Genomic DNA, 14,567 nt, shown 5'->3' on the forward strand with positions numbered 1-14,567 from the left:
GCTGTGAGGTGAGCATGCTGTGAGGTGAGCAAACTCGGCTTGCAAATGGTTTCACTAAGAACCTTCAAGATATAGCGATGGAGATCTTTTATGCATCACCACATCAGGATAGTAGCCTACTTGAAAAATATAACTAGTGGTGTCAACAAATATTAAGACATTAACATCAGCAGCAAATAGCAGCATCAAAAGCCGTGTGGCAAGAACCAAACAACAGGAAGCAAAGGGAGGATATCTAGCAACTTGGCATCAGCTCCCGCAAAAGCGTCCCATTGCTCCTCTGTTGTATCTCCATGCTCATTACTAACAAGCAGCCATCTCTCTCATATCGCAGCATCAAAAGCCCCTCTGGGGCCGCTCCGCTGCAACATTCACCCGAAGTGGGCGGCCATCCAATTCCTACAGTTCATGGTATGGGATAATTAGCATCAGATTGAGATTTAATGTTAACCTTGCACACTGATCTTTGACTACTACTTGTGAGAGAACATGCACTTGTTGGGTGGGTAATATTTTCAGTGTATGAATTATATATCTTGTAGAACTGATGGTGTCCTCACCTGCCCGTCGAGGGCGGAAATGGCATCGTCAAGTTCATCCTTTGTTGCCATGGTTACAAAACCAAATCCTCGTGAGCGTCCAGTTTCTCTATCATAGACAACTGTAGCATTAACAACTTCTCCATGCTCACTGAACAACTGCACCAGCCTAGAGTCATCGACTTGCCATGGCAGGTTGCCAACATAAGCTCTGAAAGCAGATGCAAATTGTCTAGGAGGTCTCTCCATGCGAGTGCCCCTAGGAGATGCCCTGTTTACATTCAGAAGCCTCCCACTAATGTCCTGTAAAAAACAATGGGTTAATCAATGTTCAGCTCAATAGGTGACTTATATGTGTTTTTCTATTAAGTGCAGAACTAGAAGTGAAGGTGTAATGTATTAAGCAATTGATTGTCAAAACTTAGAATTTATATAGTCTGCAGGCTTTTGAGTGGTACAAACATACATGTCCCTTTGGTCTAAGCCAAATTTAAAATAAGATGTTCTTAACAGGAAGCTTGTTTTCATCACAAGAAGAGATGTACATCCATCTCAAGTTCTCAACCTCTGAAGACAATCATACTTTCATGTGTAATGAAAGCATATAATGCAGCAACTTGAATGTGTGCAGAGCATGAGAATTACATTGTTCAGTGGATTGCTAGTTTAATTCTAGAGAAGAACTAGGGAATGAGGGGATAGAAATGAGCTTACATAGCGGTTGAACATTTCAATGGCCTTGTCAGCTTCTTCAATGGTGCTCATGGTAACGAAACCAAACCCACGGCTCTGGCCAGACTCTCTGTTGTAGATGACCTAAAAATTGCACAAAGCGATATCACCCTTACAGCCCTAGTGTAACAAAATTTCACCAACTCAAGGAATGTTTCCTAGAAATAATGTTAGCCTGAAAGAGTAGTGAAATTACTCCGACATTATACAACAGGAAGCATAAACATTATACAACTCCTACAGTCATTCCTCGCAACTGTAAAGACAGCAGCACACTGGGAGCTAGGATATTTCGCACTGAATGAAGGGCAGCAACACCAGGACACACATTGTACTTTGTAGCATATAAAACCATAAGAAAATGTGCAGTTCTAGGCATAGTGACTGGATCGTGATTACCACACCGACCACATGCAACTTCTGTCAATTCTAGCTTTACAGAAGCACAACAACCAACTGTAACGAACTGAACCTAGCACGTCATCACAGTTAAAAAAATGGGGGGAAATTCGGGCTGCGGCAGTCAGCTCACCTCGGCGACCTCGACGACGCCGGCCTGGTCAAAGAGCTGGGCGAGGCCCTCGCTGTCGACGTCGTAGGGGAGGTTCCCGACGTAGACCTTGGCCTCCTCGGGCGGCTCGACCGCGGCGTACTCCCCCTCGCCGTCCCCACCCTCCTCCTCCTCGTCGCCCGAGGCCAGCACCTCGTCCTCGGCCTCCACAACCTCCTCGTCGAAGGCCTCTCCCACCACCTCCTCCTCGTCGTTGGCCCACTCGACGCCCGCCTCGACGGCGTCGGAGGAGGCGACGAGCGGCGCGAGCGGCAGGCGGCGGGTGGCGCGGAGGAGGAGCGGCGCGGCGCGGGTGGAGGAGGAGAGCAGCGGGAGGGGGACGGCGGGGAGCAGCTTGTGCGCCGGCGGGAGCGCGGCGTCGGCCATGGCCATGGCGAGGGAGCGGAGCGACATGGTGGTGGTGGCCATGGCGAGGGGAGGAGCGGCAGGGATGGGGGAGGGGATAAGGAAGGGAGGGATTGGAGCCTGAGGTTTTTGGCGATGATTTGATGCTCGTCCATTTTATACGCGCGTTTGGGCTTTTCCTTTCCATTGGGCCCGCCCATAGCGGGCTTTTCTCTGGACCTGACTTGCAGCAAGGCCGGGGCCTCGACTGGAACTTGACGCAAGGTTTCTCTTCCGACCATTCATTTTCTTAGAGAAGAATTGCAGCCGAGCGCGCGGGGGAGATTGATGGAGGCGAGCGGGAACTTGCAGGCGCACGAGCACGGGAGAGCCAGGTCCGGCGGCAGGCGTCGCGCGCATGCGGGAGATGGCAGCAGTCGTCGGAATAGTGGATCCGAGGAAATGGTGATAGAAACGACTGGAGTTTCCCCAACGCGGAGGAGCCGGTTTCTTCCGGCCTCGGGCGTAGCGAGGACTCGGTTTCGTGGACAAGAAACCGTTTCTTTCTTTTCTACTCTCTTTCTTGGTTAATTCTCATGCCACATCAGCAAAATACTGAGCTGTCACTGTATTTAAAAGAGATAGAAACTGCAATTAATATCTCATTGGGAGTGCCCTAATGAAGCTTGTCTAAAGCCTTTTCATTACTCCTACTTGCTCACGTTTTAAATGCAAAATTGTCTTACTCATCCTGCCATGTGAATGCATTCCTAAATCTTTTTATGTAAACCTGTAGAGCTATTTAGGTTTCTATTAGTTTCATCCGGTTCTTCGTAGCTAAGACTTTTTCACCAGGAAGCAAGAGCCTCTGAAGTATGAAGTATGAACGGCAGCGCTGAACACAGTTTCTGATTCTGACATTACATTTGTTTTGTCCAGACACTGTCTCCAAAACTTTATAAAACTCGAATAATACCATGCGTTTTAGGGCCCTTCTTTATTACACCATGTCCAATAAAAAATCGTGCTGAAAACATTAAAACTTTGTTCAGAACCAACAATCTCACGATAGATGAGATGCTGAGTGCAAAGAGAAGTCGTTTTTTTGGTTGACAGGCTCACGGCAGCACCACCAATGCCACCACTGCCAAAACCATATTTCACTCAGTTCATCATCACATTACTCAAATCTTCGATCACTTCACCAAGAAACGAATCACCCCAACAGGCAAAATCTTGCTGACAAAAAGGAAGAGGGAAAACAAATGCTGTGCTTAAGGCTAATTCCAGTGGAAGGTTTCATGTTGATGTTTCCAAAATAGCCACATAAGCAAGAAGACTATGAAACAATAGTTGAAACCACCTTTCCCAATGCATAGTTTTATGTTGTAGTTTCATATGATCTATGTTGCATTTAATTTTTAGACTCATCGAGTGTTGTTATTCGTGTAGAGAGAGTTTCATCTAGATGAAACTGGCTTCTTAAATTTTATGCTATGTCATCGTATAATCCTACATGGCATGTTAATTAATATGTATAAAATTTCTATAAAACTCCCCATTAGGAGTGGCCTAAAAGAGCTAGCATCAAACGGCAGGAGACAGGATCGTCCTCCGGCGCCGACCTCGCGCCGCCTGCAGGGAAGGAGGACGAATGGACGATCGGTGGTTACAGAAGACTCGCTTCGCTGTTTACGCGCGTGTCAGTGCTGCGCATTGATTGGATCGGAGACTGAAGATGAAAGCTGCCGTCTTCTTCCTCGGAGAGCCAAGAATCGAGAGCGAATGGCATCTGCGCGTTGTGTCGATATGAACAAGCTTTGAGCGCGAATCGAACGAACGCCGCTGGGGCTGTGCCTCAGGTCCGCCGCGCCCAGGGAGCGGAGACCGTGGTGGACCCATGCTGCAGCGGCGGCAAGCTCTCAGGGAGGCAGAGTGGACGGCCGAAGCCCGAAACGCGGCGGTGCGCCGGCGAGAGCGGCCCTGGGGCTGGACGGTATCTCAATTGCCGACCGGACGGGGTGGACGGTGTTTTGAATACCGTGCAGCCCCGGGCCCATCCCGTCCGTCCAAACAGGACTGTGCGGCTCAGATAATTCGGAAACTGTCTAGTATTTACATCAGTTTATTTATTTGGGTTAATTGGTATCGAGCCAGTATAATTTTTTCGTTTTTGAACCACACCACTACTTCTCAAGGAACTACGCCGATGCCATTATAATTCATCGAATATTGGAAATATGCCACTGCATACGCTAGACACTGGGTTGGGCCCAGTTGCAGTGTATAGAGACGTCCCCCACCCCTACGGTATTTTCGTATGGACGATTTGCCCCACCCCACCTAAATGGATAGAAGAGGGTGCTCCTCTGACCACTGTCGCATCCATTCGTGCTCGCCCATGGTCGGGGCCGGCGGCAAGGCGGAGTCGACGGCGGCGACGGGAAAGGTGAGGAGCTGGCTCGCGAGATCCCCGACGAGATCCTGCTCCACCTGCCCTCCCGCCCCACGCTGGTACGAAGAGCCTCTGCCAGCAGCGGCTTCCGCGGGCTCACGGCGACGGCGACGCAAGCAGTTTCTTGCGGCAACGACGGCGACGGCGGGGCGCGTGGCGCGAGCACGGGCCAAGGGCAAGGGAAGCTGGGGAGGGCCACTTGTCGAGCTTCGGGGCCACGCCGACGGGGCCTTGGCTCGCCTTCACCCCGCACGCACGCGTGCCCGTGTCGGCGGCGGCGAGCCGGCTGTGTTCTTCCTCGGCGACGGCCGCCCTGCCCCATGGACATGGTGGTGTCGTCGGAATGCGACACGGACGCCAGGGCGTCGTGCCTGCCGCTCGCGAGGCAGGTCGGCTAGCGGGCGGCGGCGGGTGGCGGCAGAGGCAAGGGCCAGCGCCGCTCGCCAGCTCTCCCGCTCCAGCGCCGCCCCTCCCACCCCCTCGCCAGCGCCAGGCCTGCGCGGGGCCATGGCGGAGGCGCCACCCCTCCCCTTCTACCTCCGCTGCGCATGGAGCTCCCAGCACCGCCGATTGGAGAGAAGGGGGCGGTGAAGCTCGAGCAGGGGCGGCGGAGCTCGAGGGGGAGGGAAGACCCGCGCGCGCGGCTGCCCCGTGGCGACCGCGCTCCGCCCGCACGCCCAAGCAGCCTCCGCCCCCGCGGCGCTCCGCCCGCGCGCCCGCAGCACACCGGCCGCCGCAGCCCCGCCCGCTGGGTCGCGTGCCCGCCGCGCGCCGGCTGCCCCGTGGCGGCAGCGCTCCGCCCGCACGCCCAAGCAGCCTCCGCCCCCGCGGCGCTCCGCCCGCGTGCCCGCAGCACACCGGCCGCCGCAGCCCCGCCCCGCTGGTTCGCGTGCGCGCCGGCCGCTGGCGGAGGTAGAAGGGGAGGGGCGAAGCGCTGAGGACTGGGCCCCTTATGTCAGTGAGAGAGAGAGAAGAGGAAGGGATAATCATATCCATACGAATATACAGTACCCGCCGTACGTCTGACACCGGGCCCAAATCGTCTCTAGACGTATACAATGGCATATCTCAAACATGTGCAGAGTTATAATGACAGTGGCATAGTTTCTTGAATAGTAATGGTGTATTTCAAAAACAGAAAAATTATAATGGCACAAATCTAATTAACCCTATTTATTTTCCCCCCTCCCCTCCCTTGGTCCATCCCAGCGACGAGAACGGGAGCCCACGCGCGGCGGCGCCGGCGCAAGCTCCGGCGATATGATGGAGCGAGCGCAGGCGTCTTTTGTATGGCAACGTGCCGCCGTGACGGTGGCCTCGTCGACAGTCGTCGGACAACCGTCGGAGGGACCGCAGCACCGTCGCCGCCGGGAGCCTGACCTGATGCTCTGAACAGTTGCTGAAGGTTGAAAGCCGCGTCCTGCTGTTGCCGCTGGAAGATCGAGCTGCTGCTACCTACCGTTGTGACTTGTGAGCTCCCACACCCAGATAGTTCCATGTTTTCCTCGCAGCAGGGCAGGGAGATTTGCAGGCACTGCTCGCATCGCAGTAGGCTTCTTCAGGTTTAATTTGCAGATGTTTCTGAGCAGGAGGTTTGGTCTGGTGTTCATGGCAGGCAGGGAGTTTTGCAGGCACTGCTCGCATCGCAGTAGGCTTCTTCAGGTTTAATTTGCAGATGTTTCTGAGCAGGAGGTTTGGTCTGGTGTTCATGGCAAGCAAGGAGACATTTTGAACCATGTCACTTTTCCTCCCCAGTACAGAGGAAAGCACGACGACGGGCATCATCAAGCGCGTGATGGACAGTTTTCGGAACAAACTTGCATCTTGTCCAGACGTACTGACTGACTGGATTGTTCAAGCATCTGAATTTCAGGAGGTGTGAAAGATGAGTTACTAGAACATTAAAGTGGTACATAACAGTGTTCGTTCAATCAGTACTGCCAATTGCACGAGTTGCTCATCATTTTCATCATTGCAGTGGATGTGTACATTGGTCGTCTGTCTGGTTGATGCAGTGCAGTGCAGGTATAGATAGATAGATCACCCTATCAGGTGGCACTCATCATCACTGGAGCTGGAGTTGAGCGGCATCTCCGTGCTGGCCATTCTGTCGGAGCCGACGAGGCGGAGGCGGTCGGGGTACACCTCGACGCGGCCGAAGGCGTCGGTGCCCGGCGGGCACTCGAGCGCCGCCTCCAGCGTGCGGTGGTGCACGCCTTGGTCGTCCACGGCGTAGCCGCCCCTGTGGTCGTGCCCGGCGAGGCACGCCACGACGCACCCCTCGTGCCGCCGCACCACGGCCGCCACGTCCTCGTAGTTCCACATGAGCCCCGTGGGCGACGCCGCGGCCGGGTGCACCGGCAGGTGGCTGCACACGACGGCCTTCTCCCCCAGCGCCGCCGCGCCGCGGAGGACGGCGTCCAGCCACCGCAGCTGCGCGGCGCCCACGCCGCCGTTGAACATGACGAACCGCCGGGCCGCGCCCTCCAGCCCGGCCGGGCTGTTCTTTTCGCGGTTCGGGTTCCGCGCCTCCAGGAAGCGCCGCGCCGCCGCCGCCACCGGGTCGCCCCGCGGCCGCCCCACGGTGCTGAAGTCGTAGGCGTCCAGCACCACGAACCGGTACCCGGGCCACGGCGAGAAGTCGTAGTAGGCGCGCCCCGGCAGCGCCGGCATCCGCAGCTCCGACACGAGCTCGTCCCGGGGCAGGTTGTACAGGCAGTGGTTGCCGAGCATGTGGTACGCCGGGCCGCCGCGGAAGGCGTCGAACTCGCGCACCACGGCGCGCACCGCCGCCAGCGACCGGTCCCGGGGGCAGAAGCCGTCGACGATGTCGCCGAAGTTGACGCAGAACCGGACGCCCCCGTGGGCGTTCCAGCTGCGGACCGCCCGGCGGAGGACGGCGAGGCTGTGGCGGTAGTAGCGCGGCACGCCGAGGAAGGACCGGCCGTCCGGGATGTCGGCGTACTGCACGTCCGTGATGACGCCGAAGGAGAAGAGCGGCTCCGTCGAAGGCCGGCCGGCGTTCGCCCGCGCCAGCATGAGCCGGCGGCCGCTGCTGATGGAGCGGGCGGAGCACGACGTCCTCATCAGACAAGGATGTGATGGATGGGGAGGCGCAAAACTATCTTGGGCATCGCTCGATTTTGTGTGGACGGAGGCCGCGGCAAGGGAGGCACAGCTGGCACAATCGACGGCAGGGGAGGGATAGCTGGCACAATCGACGGCTGGGATTAAGTCCCCCGTTGATAATCCGCTCGAGCAAATCTGAAGAAGATGATCTATTTCTTCTTTGGGCCTATTGCATCTTGGGCCTCGAGGAAGGGCCCGTCCGGAAGCCGCGGCGCAAGGCGGACCCACGTGTCAGTGAGACGCCCAGAGAGATCGGTACCACCCGCCCGCCGGGTCTCGCATCGCGGCACAAAGCCCATCGCATCCCCCCCGCCCCGCCCCTCGCCCATTCCCACCCCGCGCCGCCGCTCGCCGGAGCCCGCGCCTCCGCCCGCGCTGCGCCACTGTAGGTGAGTGCTCGGGACCCCTGCTCTCGTTGTTTCCTGCGCGTTCGTCCCCTTCCGTGCGTCCGGGGATCCCCGATCTGGTGATCTGCTTCTGGTCTCCGGTACTCGCGGACGGCCCCAGGGTTGGGTCTCGGCCCCTTGGGGGCAGTGGGAATCGAGCGTATAGATCTGTGCGAATCCGATCGATTGCGGTGGCGTAGGCACCCGGAGCTTCACCTCGCGTCCTCCTCTGTAGGCGTCCTCGTCGCCTCTGGACTGCAGCGGACTGGAGATCCATCCGTTCCGACTTGAGTCGGTTTCTGTGTCCTTTTGTTGCTGCCTGTTGGGAGGCGCTAGGTTACTAGTCTTTTCCGTGGAACCATTTATATGTTGTCTCTGATCCCTGAAATGCAAATCTAGCCATCTAGCTCGTTGCGGATTTGGGTGTTTCACTGACAAAATTAGCGGGAATACCTCCTGATTTCGTGCTTACAGTGTGGTTTTATTCCGCTCGAATTCACTAGAATGATCGATTAGCGTCAGTGGGATGGTTATTGTTCTGCCAATAACGAGTCTGCATATTTTCTTTCTGGCACTCATGCTTATTGTTGTGCCAAAGCCCCACTGTAACTCGAAAACTAAATAATTGATGCTGGATTTTACAGATATCTGAATGGCTGCCGCAAGGGGCATTAACCAGCTTCTGAGGAGAACTCTCCAGAACCAGTCATCTGTAAGTATTATTGGTGAACTCTTCGTTTCTGTGCCAATCTCTTCAAATGACTCCATATCCAATCTACTTAGTTATCAAGTATAGTCCTTTTCTTTTTAGTTAACTGGGCTTTGAGTACTTATCCTAGGTTTGCTGGTTCCCTCCTTTTCCAATAAAGATTGTTAGTTTTGGAGTTGATTAAATTACTTATGACTTATGAGTTTGGTAGACGAGTTCTATTTGTCCTATGGGCCACGACCCATGATTTCTGTCTCTAAGATCGTTACCATGTTTTATAGGGTTCATCGCTGCTTTCTTCGTTTCGGGGAAAGCATGAAGAGTCCTCTGCTGGACTGAGAGCATTGGCTCTTCTTGGAGTTGGTGCCTCCGGTCTTTTGAGTTTTGCTACAATAGCATCTGCAGATGAAGCTGAGCATGGCTTGGCAGCCCCAGATTACCCCTGGCCACATGCTGGCATCATGAGCTCTTATGATCATGCATCGTAAGTCAATCATATCCTCACCTTTTCATGAAGCTTTCTTTCATTGGAATGGCTTGATGTTCACTAGGTCATGTAAATTTTATCATGGAATACGGACCATTGCACAGAAATTAACAAACCTTTTTGCGTACTGGGGTATATAATTCGCAAATGACATGTTTTACTATAATTTAACAATAAACAATTAAGTAATTTAGTAGTTTTATTGTTTCCAGGACAAGTTCTTGTTGAACTGTCTGTACCTAGTTTTCTTGTATGCTTCTCTAACCTACAGGAAAAAAATGTTTTGTGCAGAATTCGGCGTGGACACCAAGTTTACACACAAGTTTGTGCCTCTTGTCACTCCATGTCCTTGATTTCGTACCGTGATTTGGTTGGGGTAGCCTATACTGAAGAGGAAACAAAGGCAATGGCTGCTGAGATTGAGGTAGTTGATGGTCCTAATGATGAGGGTGAAATGTTCACCCGCCCTGGTAAACTGAGTGACCGCTTCCCACAGCCCTATGCAAATGAGCAAGCAGCCAGATTTGCAAACGGTGGTGCATACCCTCCGGACCTCAGTCTTATCACAAAGGTAATTGCAGCTAATGGTCTTGCATTGATTGGTGTGATCTTTCATGCCTTATGGCTTACTGAATGCTTTAATTCAGGCGAGGCACAATGGTCAGAACTATGTTTTTGCTCTCCTTACTGGTTATCGTGAGCCACCTGCTGGAGTTCAGGTATTTTCCTGGTTTATGTATTTTTTCAATCTTTTGTGCTTTACGGCTTTGTGATGTGTTATCCATTATCGTTGTTTATAAATAACCAAGAGTAACCTCCTTGTATCACATGATACATTTCAAATTACTGCACCATACTGCCTCCTGATTCATGCACTGTTTTCTCTGTTAGAAACTTAGAATGCTGGTGTTGGATGTTGGAAGCACTGTACTGCAGATTTATAACCTTTTGAGTGATTAATCTTTTCTGTTCAATTTGCATTTGTTAGTGAATAAGCTTTGATCAGTTGAAGATCACTAATTTTATCTGTATGTTTACCCTGGATAATTCCTTGATTCTGGAAATACAGTTGAACACAGTTCCCCTCATGTATTGACAAATATTTCTTCTTTTTGTCTATCAAAGGATGGATATTTCATACTCTTTTGCATTCTAGCGTTTTTCTTTTAATATTTTATTATAAGTATCAATAATAACATTTGTTGTTATGCAACCTAGATTCGTGAGGGTCTGCATTACAATCCCTACTTCCCTGGTGGTGCCATAGCCATGCCCAAGATGCTTAATGATGGAGCTGTTGAGTATGAGGATGGTACTCCTGCAACTGAAGCCCAGGTAAACTATTACTGTAATTGTTCATCCGATCAGGTTTGAGTATTGGGGCTAGGGCTGAAGTTTGATTATTTTGCTATTTCGAGGACAGATGGGTAAGGATGTCGTATCATTCCTTTCGTGGGCAGCTGAGCCTGAGATGGAAGAGAGAAAGCTGGTAACAACCACGTGGCTTAATCACTTGACTGCAGATTTCTTTGCTGCTTTTCAATTTGCCATAATCCATGTCCTGATCACAACCCACTCAAAATTGATTATAGATGGGAGTGAAGTGGATCTTCCTACTGTCACTAGCGCTTCTCCAAGCTGCCTACTACCGGCGCATGAGGTGGTCGGTCTTGAAGTCGCGCAAGCTGGTCCTGGATGTTGTCAACTGAGGACTACTTTTTCCTTTTTTTATTTCAAGAGGGAGCATTCAAAATAATGGATTTGTGATGTACAATTTTGCCACTGGGGGCTAGGGGACCATGCCTAGAATTTATTTTGTTTTCTTTATTTACTCTGCTGCAAAAGCATTCTCTCCAAGGGAGCATTTCGTTTCACGGTTTTTTTTTGTTTGTCAATGCCTAAATGTTATCAGCAATCTTCTGACTTACATCTGACGGGAGTTGATAAATTCTTATGCCATGAAACATCAAACTGTTTGTTTCACTTGCTGTCATGTTTCGCCTTTGCTTATTCCTTGTTGCATGGATGGATGTGTGTGTTCGTGTTGCATCGAACATGAGCTTGTGAGCAAGGGGGAATGTCAAGAACTCCGGTTGTGATCTCTGTTTGAACTATGTGCTTGTCCATTTGTAGAGTTTGCACTGTTATCCCTTTGAAATGGCCATGTGGCAAAATTTGTGTCTGTGACACAATCCGGAGTGCTTTTTCAAAAAACACAACCTGGGAATGTTTTCCTTAAAAAAACGAATCTGGCAAGTTTGAAGGTAAAGAGAACAACGCAAAAATCCAACACAACAGGAGAAAGAACTTCACAAAAAAAAGGGAGAAAGAACTTCAGCTAGATTTTTAAAAAGGATAATGCTATGGTTTGGTCGTCCGGACGCCCGTCCTTCCCTCCAAAAGGTGACGTGCCCTCTTCCTCTCACCTTAGGCCCCGTTTAGTTTCCAAAAATTTTCCTAAGTACCCGTCACATTGAATCTTTCGACACATACATGAAGTATTAAATGTAGTTAAAAAAATAACTAATTACACAGTCTAACTGATTAGCACGAGATGAATCTTTTAAGTCTAATTAGTTCATGATTGGACATTATTTGTCAAGTAACAACAAAACATGCTACAGTGACTTTTCACCAACTTTTCGCGAACTAAACGCGGCCTTATCCCTTTCCTCCTACGGTATCTTATCCTTTTCACTAGGGAAAAATCACTGACACCGCCTACAGTTCACGCGAGCCCGGGGCGCATCGGCGAGGCAGGCTGGCTGGCACAGGCGCGTGCGACGGGGCCACCGGCGGAGGAGGAGCTCTAGGCGGCGGCGTGACGGGGTAGCTCCGGGTGGCCATGGCGGGGGAGCACTGGGCAGTAGCCATGGGGAGCACCAGGCCGCCAAGTAGAAGAGATTAGGTGCCCGCGCAGGCAAGGAGGTCGAGCGTCGCTCGCAGTGGCGGAGCCACCACTAGGGCGAGCCAGGGCGGCCGCCCTAGGTCCCTCTAAGTGAAGTCCAGAGTATATTTGTTAACAGTAGAGGTAGCATAAAAAGAGAAGAAGAATGGATCTGAAAAACATAGGAAGAACATAAGAGAACAGGAAATTGGCTTCCGCAGAATAGATTACTTGAGAAAGGAGTAAGAGTTCAAACAAGTTGTTCGATACCATTCCTCCTCGCACGCACTCAGTATTTAACTAGCGCCTCTCTTGCGTTTACATGGGCTTGGCCTGATACGTGCGCGCAGGCACATCTAGCGAACCCATTCGCGCCAAGACAGACACTAGGCTTCCTGGTGCGGCGGCCCATAGTAGGAGATGCTTTCTCTGGTTCGTGGGTGCTGACAATATCCCCGTTCTCAACTCCGGCAGGGGCTCATGGCGGTGCGGCGGCGCCCCCGAATGCGAGGTCGAGTGGGCTGCGGCCTCTTAAGTAGTTCAACCTAGCGCCCCAGCCTAGCACTGCATCTTGCCACCAGATGCCGCTGCCAATTTCGGCAGTTCACCATCTACCCCTCCCCCCCCCCCCCCCGCAGTCCCGCTCAGGCGCTCACGCTGGCGTGTCGATGCCGTTGCGCGACGCCACTCCACGCCCGTCCGTTCAGCAGCCCCATCTCGGCGCCTGTCGGTGGCGACAGCAGATCTCGTGCGCCGCCGGCGCGGGCGCCTGCAGCCGGGCAGCAAGTCTCGGCGTCTCGCTCTGGTCGTGCAAAAATTTTATCGTAAAAGTCCGCCCTAGGTCATTTTCTGGGCTGGCTTCGCCACTGGTCGCTCGGAGAGGGACGCTCTGCCTCTGCCGTATTGTGGATTTTGCATTGACGAGGAATGAGATCGTCACCCGCCGCGCCATCGCTTCGCTGATATGTGGAATCGAGCGCCGCCGCCTGGATCCGCACGAGAGAGGTGGAGTGCTGTGGGCATGTGGGGAGAGGTGGTCCGCCCAGGCTGGGATGTCGCAGCGAGACGGCAGCGTTGCTCTGCCAAGCTGCCGGGAGGGCTGCGCGCGGCGGTGCTCCGACAAGCTCGGAGGCAGTGTTGCGACGCTCCCCGAACCAAGTTCGCTGCCACCTATAGGTGCTACACGCCAGCACCGTCGTCGATCTCGCCCCCAACCGCGCCTCCCGCTCGTCGCGACCTTCTCTACGTTCTCGGTGATGAATTGTGATGTTTCAATCGTGATATTGTGAAGTTGCAGTTGTGATTCTGCGATGTTGCAATAGTTTGTCATGTTTCAACCATAAATTTGCTATGTTTCACCAACTTTGTGATGTTTCAACCATAATTTTGTGGAGTTGCAGTTGCGATTCTCTGATGTTGCAACAGTGATTTAGATTTTCTTAATCAATGAGATATTTCATACGTCATTCGCTCATGTTGCACTTGGCATTTTCATGATGTTGCAATCCTAAGTTGTTTTTTTGTCGACATTGAGATTTTTGCAATCAAAAGTTTGCGATGTTACAATAGTTGGTTTGTGATGTTGCCATGGGTGATTCGATCAAAGTTATTTTTATTTGATGTTGTCACTTGTGAAAATGATGCGATGTTGTGGCTGCAAGAGGTCTTTTTAGCGCATGTGTTGGGTGTTCTGAACATTACTTTTATTGTTCGAGATGATGTTTTTCTCTTATTGCAAATGTATCTTCCTTGTGTTGCAATGAACTGATGCTCATGATGTTGCTTGAAACATTAGTTTGATGTTGCAGTGGGAATTTATCGGTTGTCATGGGATGCATACGTGAGGATGTTGCTTGAAACATCGCACGATGTTGCGGTAGAACTTTTTAATTCACCAAACTATAGCTAATCTACCCCCTGCTAATCAAATGGTAGCAAGAGCGTCTGGCGCTAGCGCTCGTATCGGACGTCCGAGTGTTAGCACCTCTCTTTAAAGACAAGTACGCCTGAAGTGGACAACTATCCTCCAAAGCCCCTTACCACGATTACTCTTCTCCGCTCTTTCTTCTTTCCCACCAACAAAGCCCTCCCCGCAAACCCTCCCAAAAAAACCCAAAGAGCCGATATGGCCGCGGCGGCTGGAGTGCCACCGGGCTAGGGCAAACGGTTGTCGTGTCCCTTACTAACCCCGCACCGACCACGAGACAGACACCACCAAGAGCTAGCACCCGCTTGCCACCTCTCGCCTCGGTCAGCTTCGTCGTCGTCGCTCTCCTCGGTCGGATCGTGCCCAACCTCGACCATTCATTCGACTCTCCGGCTCCACCCGCTTCATCGACACCCACTAT

General features: G+C 52.3%; 2 protein-coding genes, 1 non-coding gene and 1 pseudogene across 4 annotated transcripts; 1 reads left to right on the top strand and 3 right to left on the bottom strand.

Moving 5' to 3' along the window:
- Window positions 1–25: 25 nt before the first annotated feature.
- On the bottom strand, window positions 26–2,300 carry LOC120713824 (annotated as a pseudogene). The gene is made up of 4 exons (XR_005691292.1): window positions 1,804–2,300; window positions 1,254–1,355; window positions 561–842; window positions 26–399 (listed from the first exon to the last, which is right to left on the bottom strand). The product of XR_005691292.1 is annotated as a 28 kDa ribonucleoprotein, chloroplastic-like (transcript).
- Window positions 2,301–3,242: 942 nt separating this feature from the next.
- Window positions 3,243–3,348, bottom strand: LOC120639372. Its single transcript, XR_005661377.1, has one exon. It is a non-coding gene; the product is annotated as a small nucleolar RNA Z152/R70/R12 (small nucleolar RNA).
- A 3,097-nt stretch (window positions 3,349–6,445) lies between these two features.
- Window positions 6,446–7,756, bottom strand: LOC120713827 (manganese-dependent ADP-ribose/CDP-alcohol diphosphatase-like). Its single transcript, XM_039999805.1, has one exon. It carries the CDS (start codon window positions 7,706–7,708, stop codon window positions 6,662–6,664), a length of 1,047 nt encoding a protein of 348 aa, XP_039855739.1. The 5' UTR covers window positions 7,709–7,756; the 3' UTR covers window positions 6,446–6,661.
- A 268-nt stretch (window positions 7,757–8,024) lies between these two features.
- LOC120713828 (cytochrome c1-2, heme protein, mitochondrial-like) lies at window positions 8,025–11,303 on the top strand. Its single transcript, XM_039999806.1, has 8 exons — window positions 8,025–8,139; window positions 8,781–8,848; window positions 9,127–9,329; window positions 9,624–9,903; window positions 9,980–10,051; window positions 10,551–10,667; window positions 10,756–10,821; window positions 10,925–11,303. Exons 2-8 carry the CDS (start codon window positions 8,789–8,791, stop codon window positions 11,039–11,041), a joined length of 915 nt encoding a protein of 304 aa, XP_039855740.1. The 5' UTR covers window positions 8,025–8,139; window positions 8,781–8,788; the 3' UTR covers window positions 11,042–11,303.
- Window positions 11,304–14,567: the final 3,264 nt, after the last annotated feature.

This window comes from Panicum virgatum, chromosome 6K (assembly GCF_016808335.1).
Source record: "Panicum virgatum strain AP13 chromosome 6K, P.virgatum_v5, whole genome shotgun sequence".
Classification (NCBI taxonomy): domain Eukaryota; kingdom Viridiplantae; phylum Streptophyta; class Magnoliopsida; order Poales; family Poaceae; genus Panicum; species Panicum virgatum.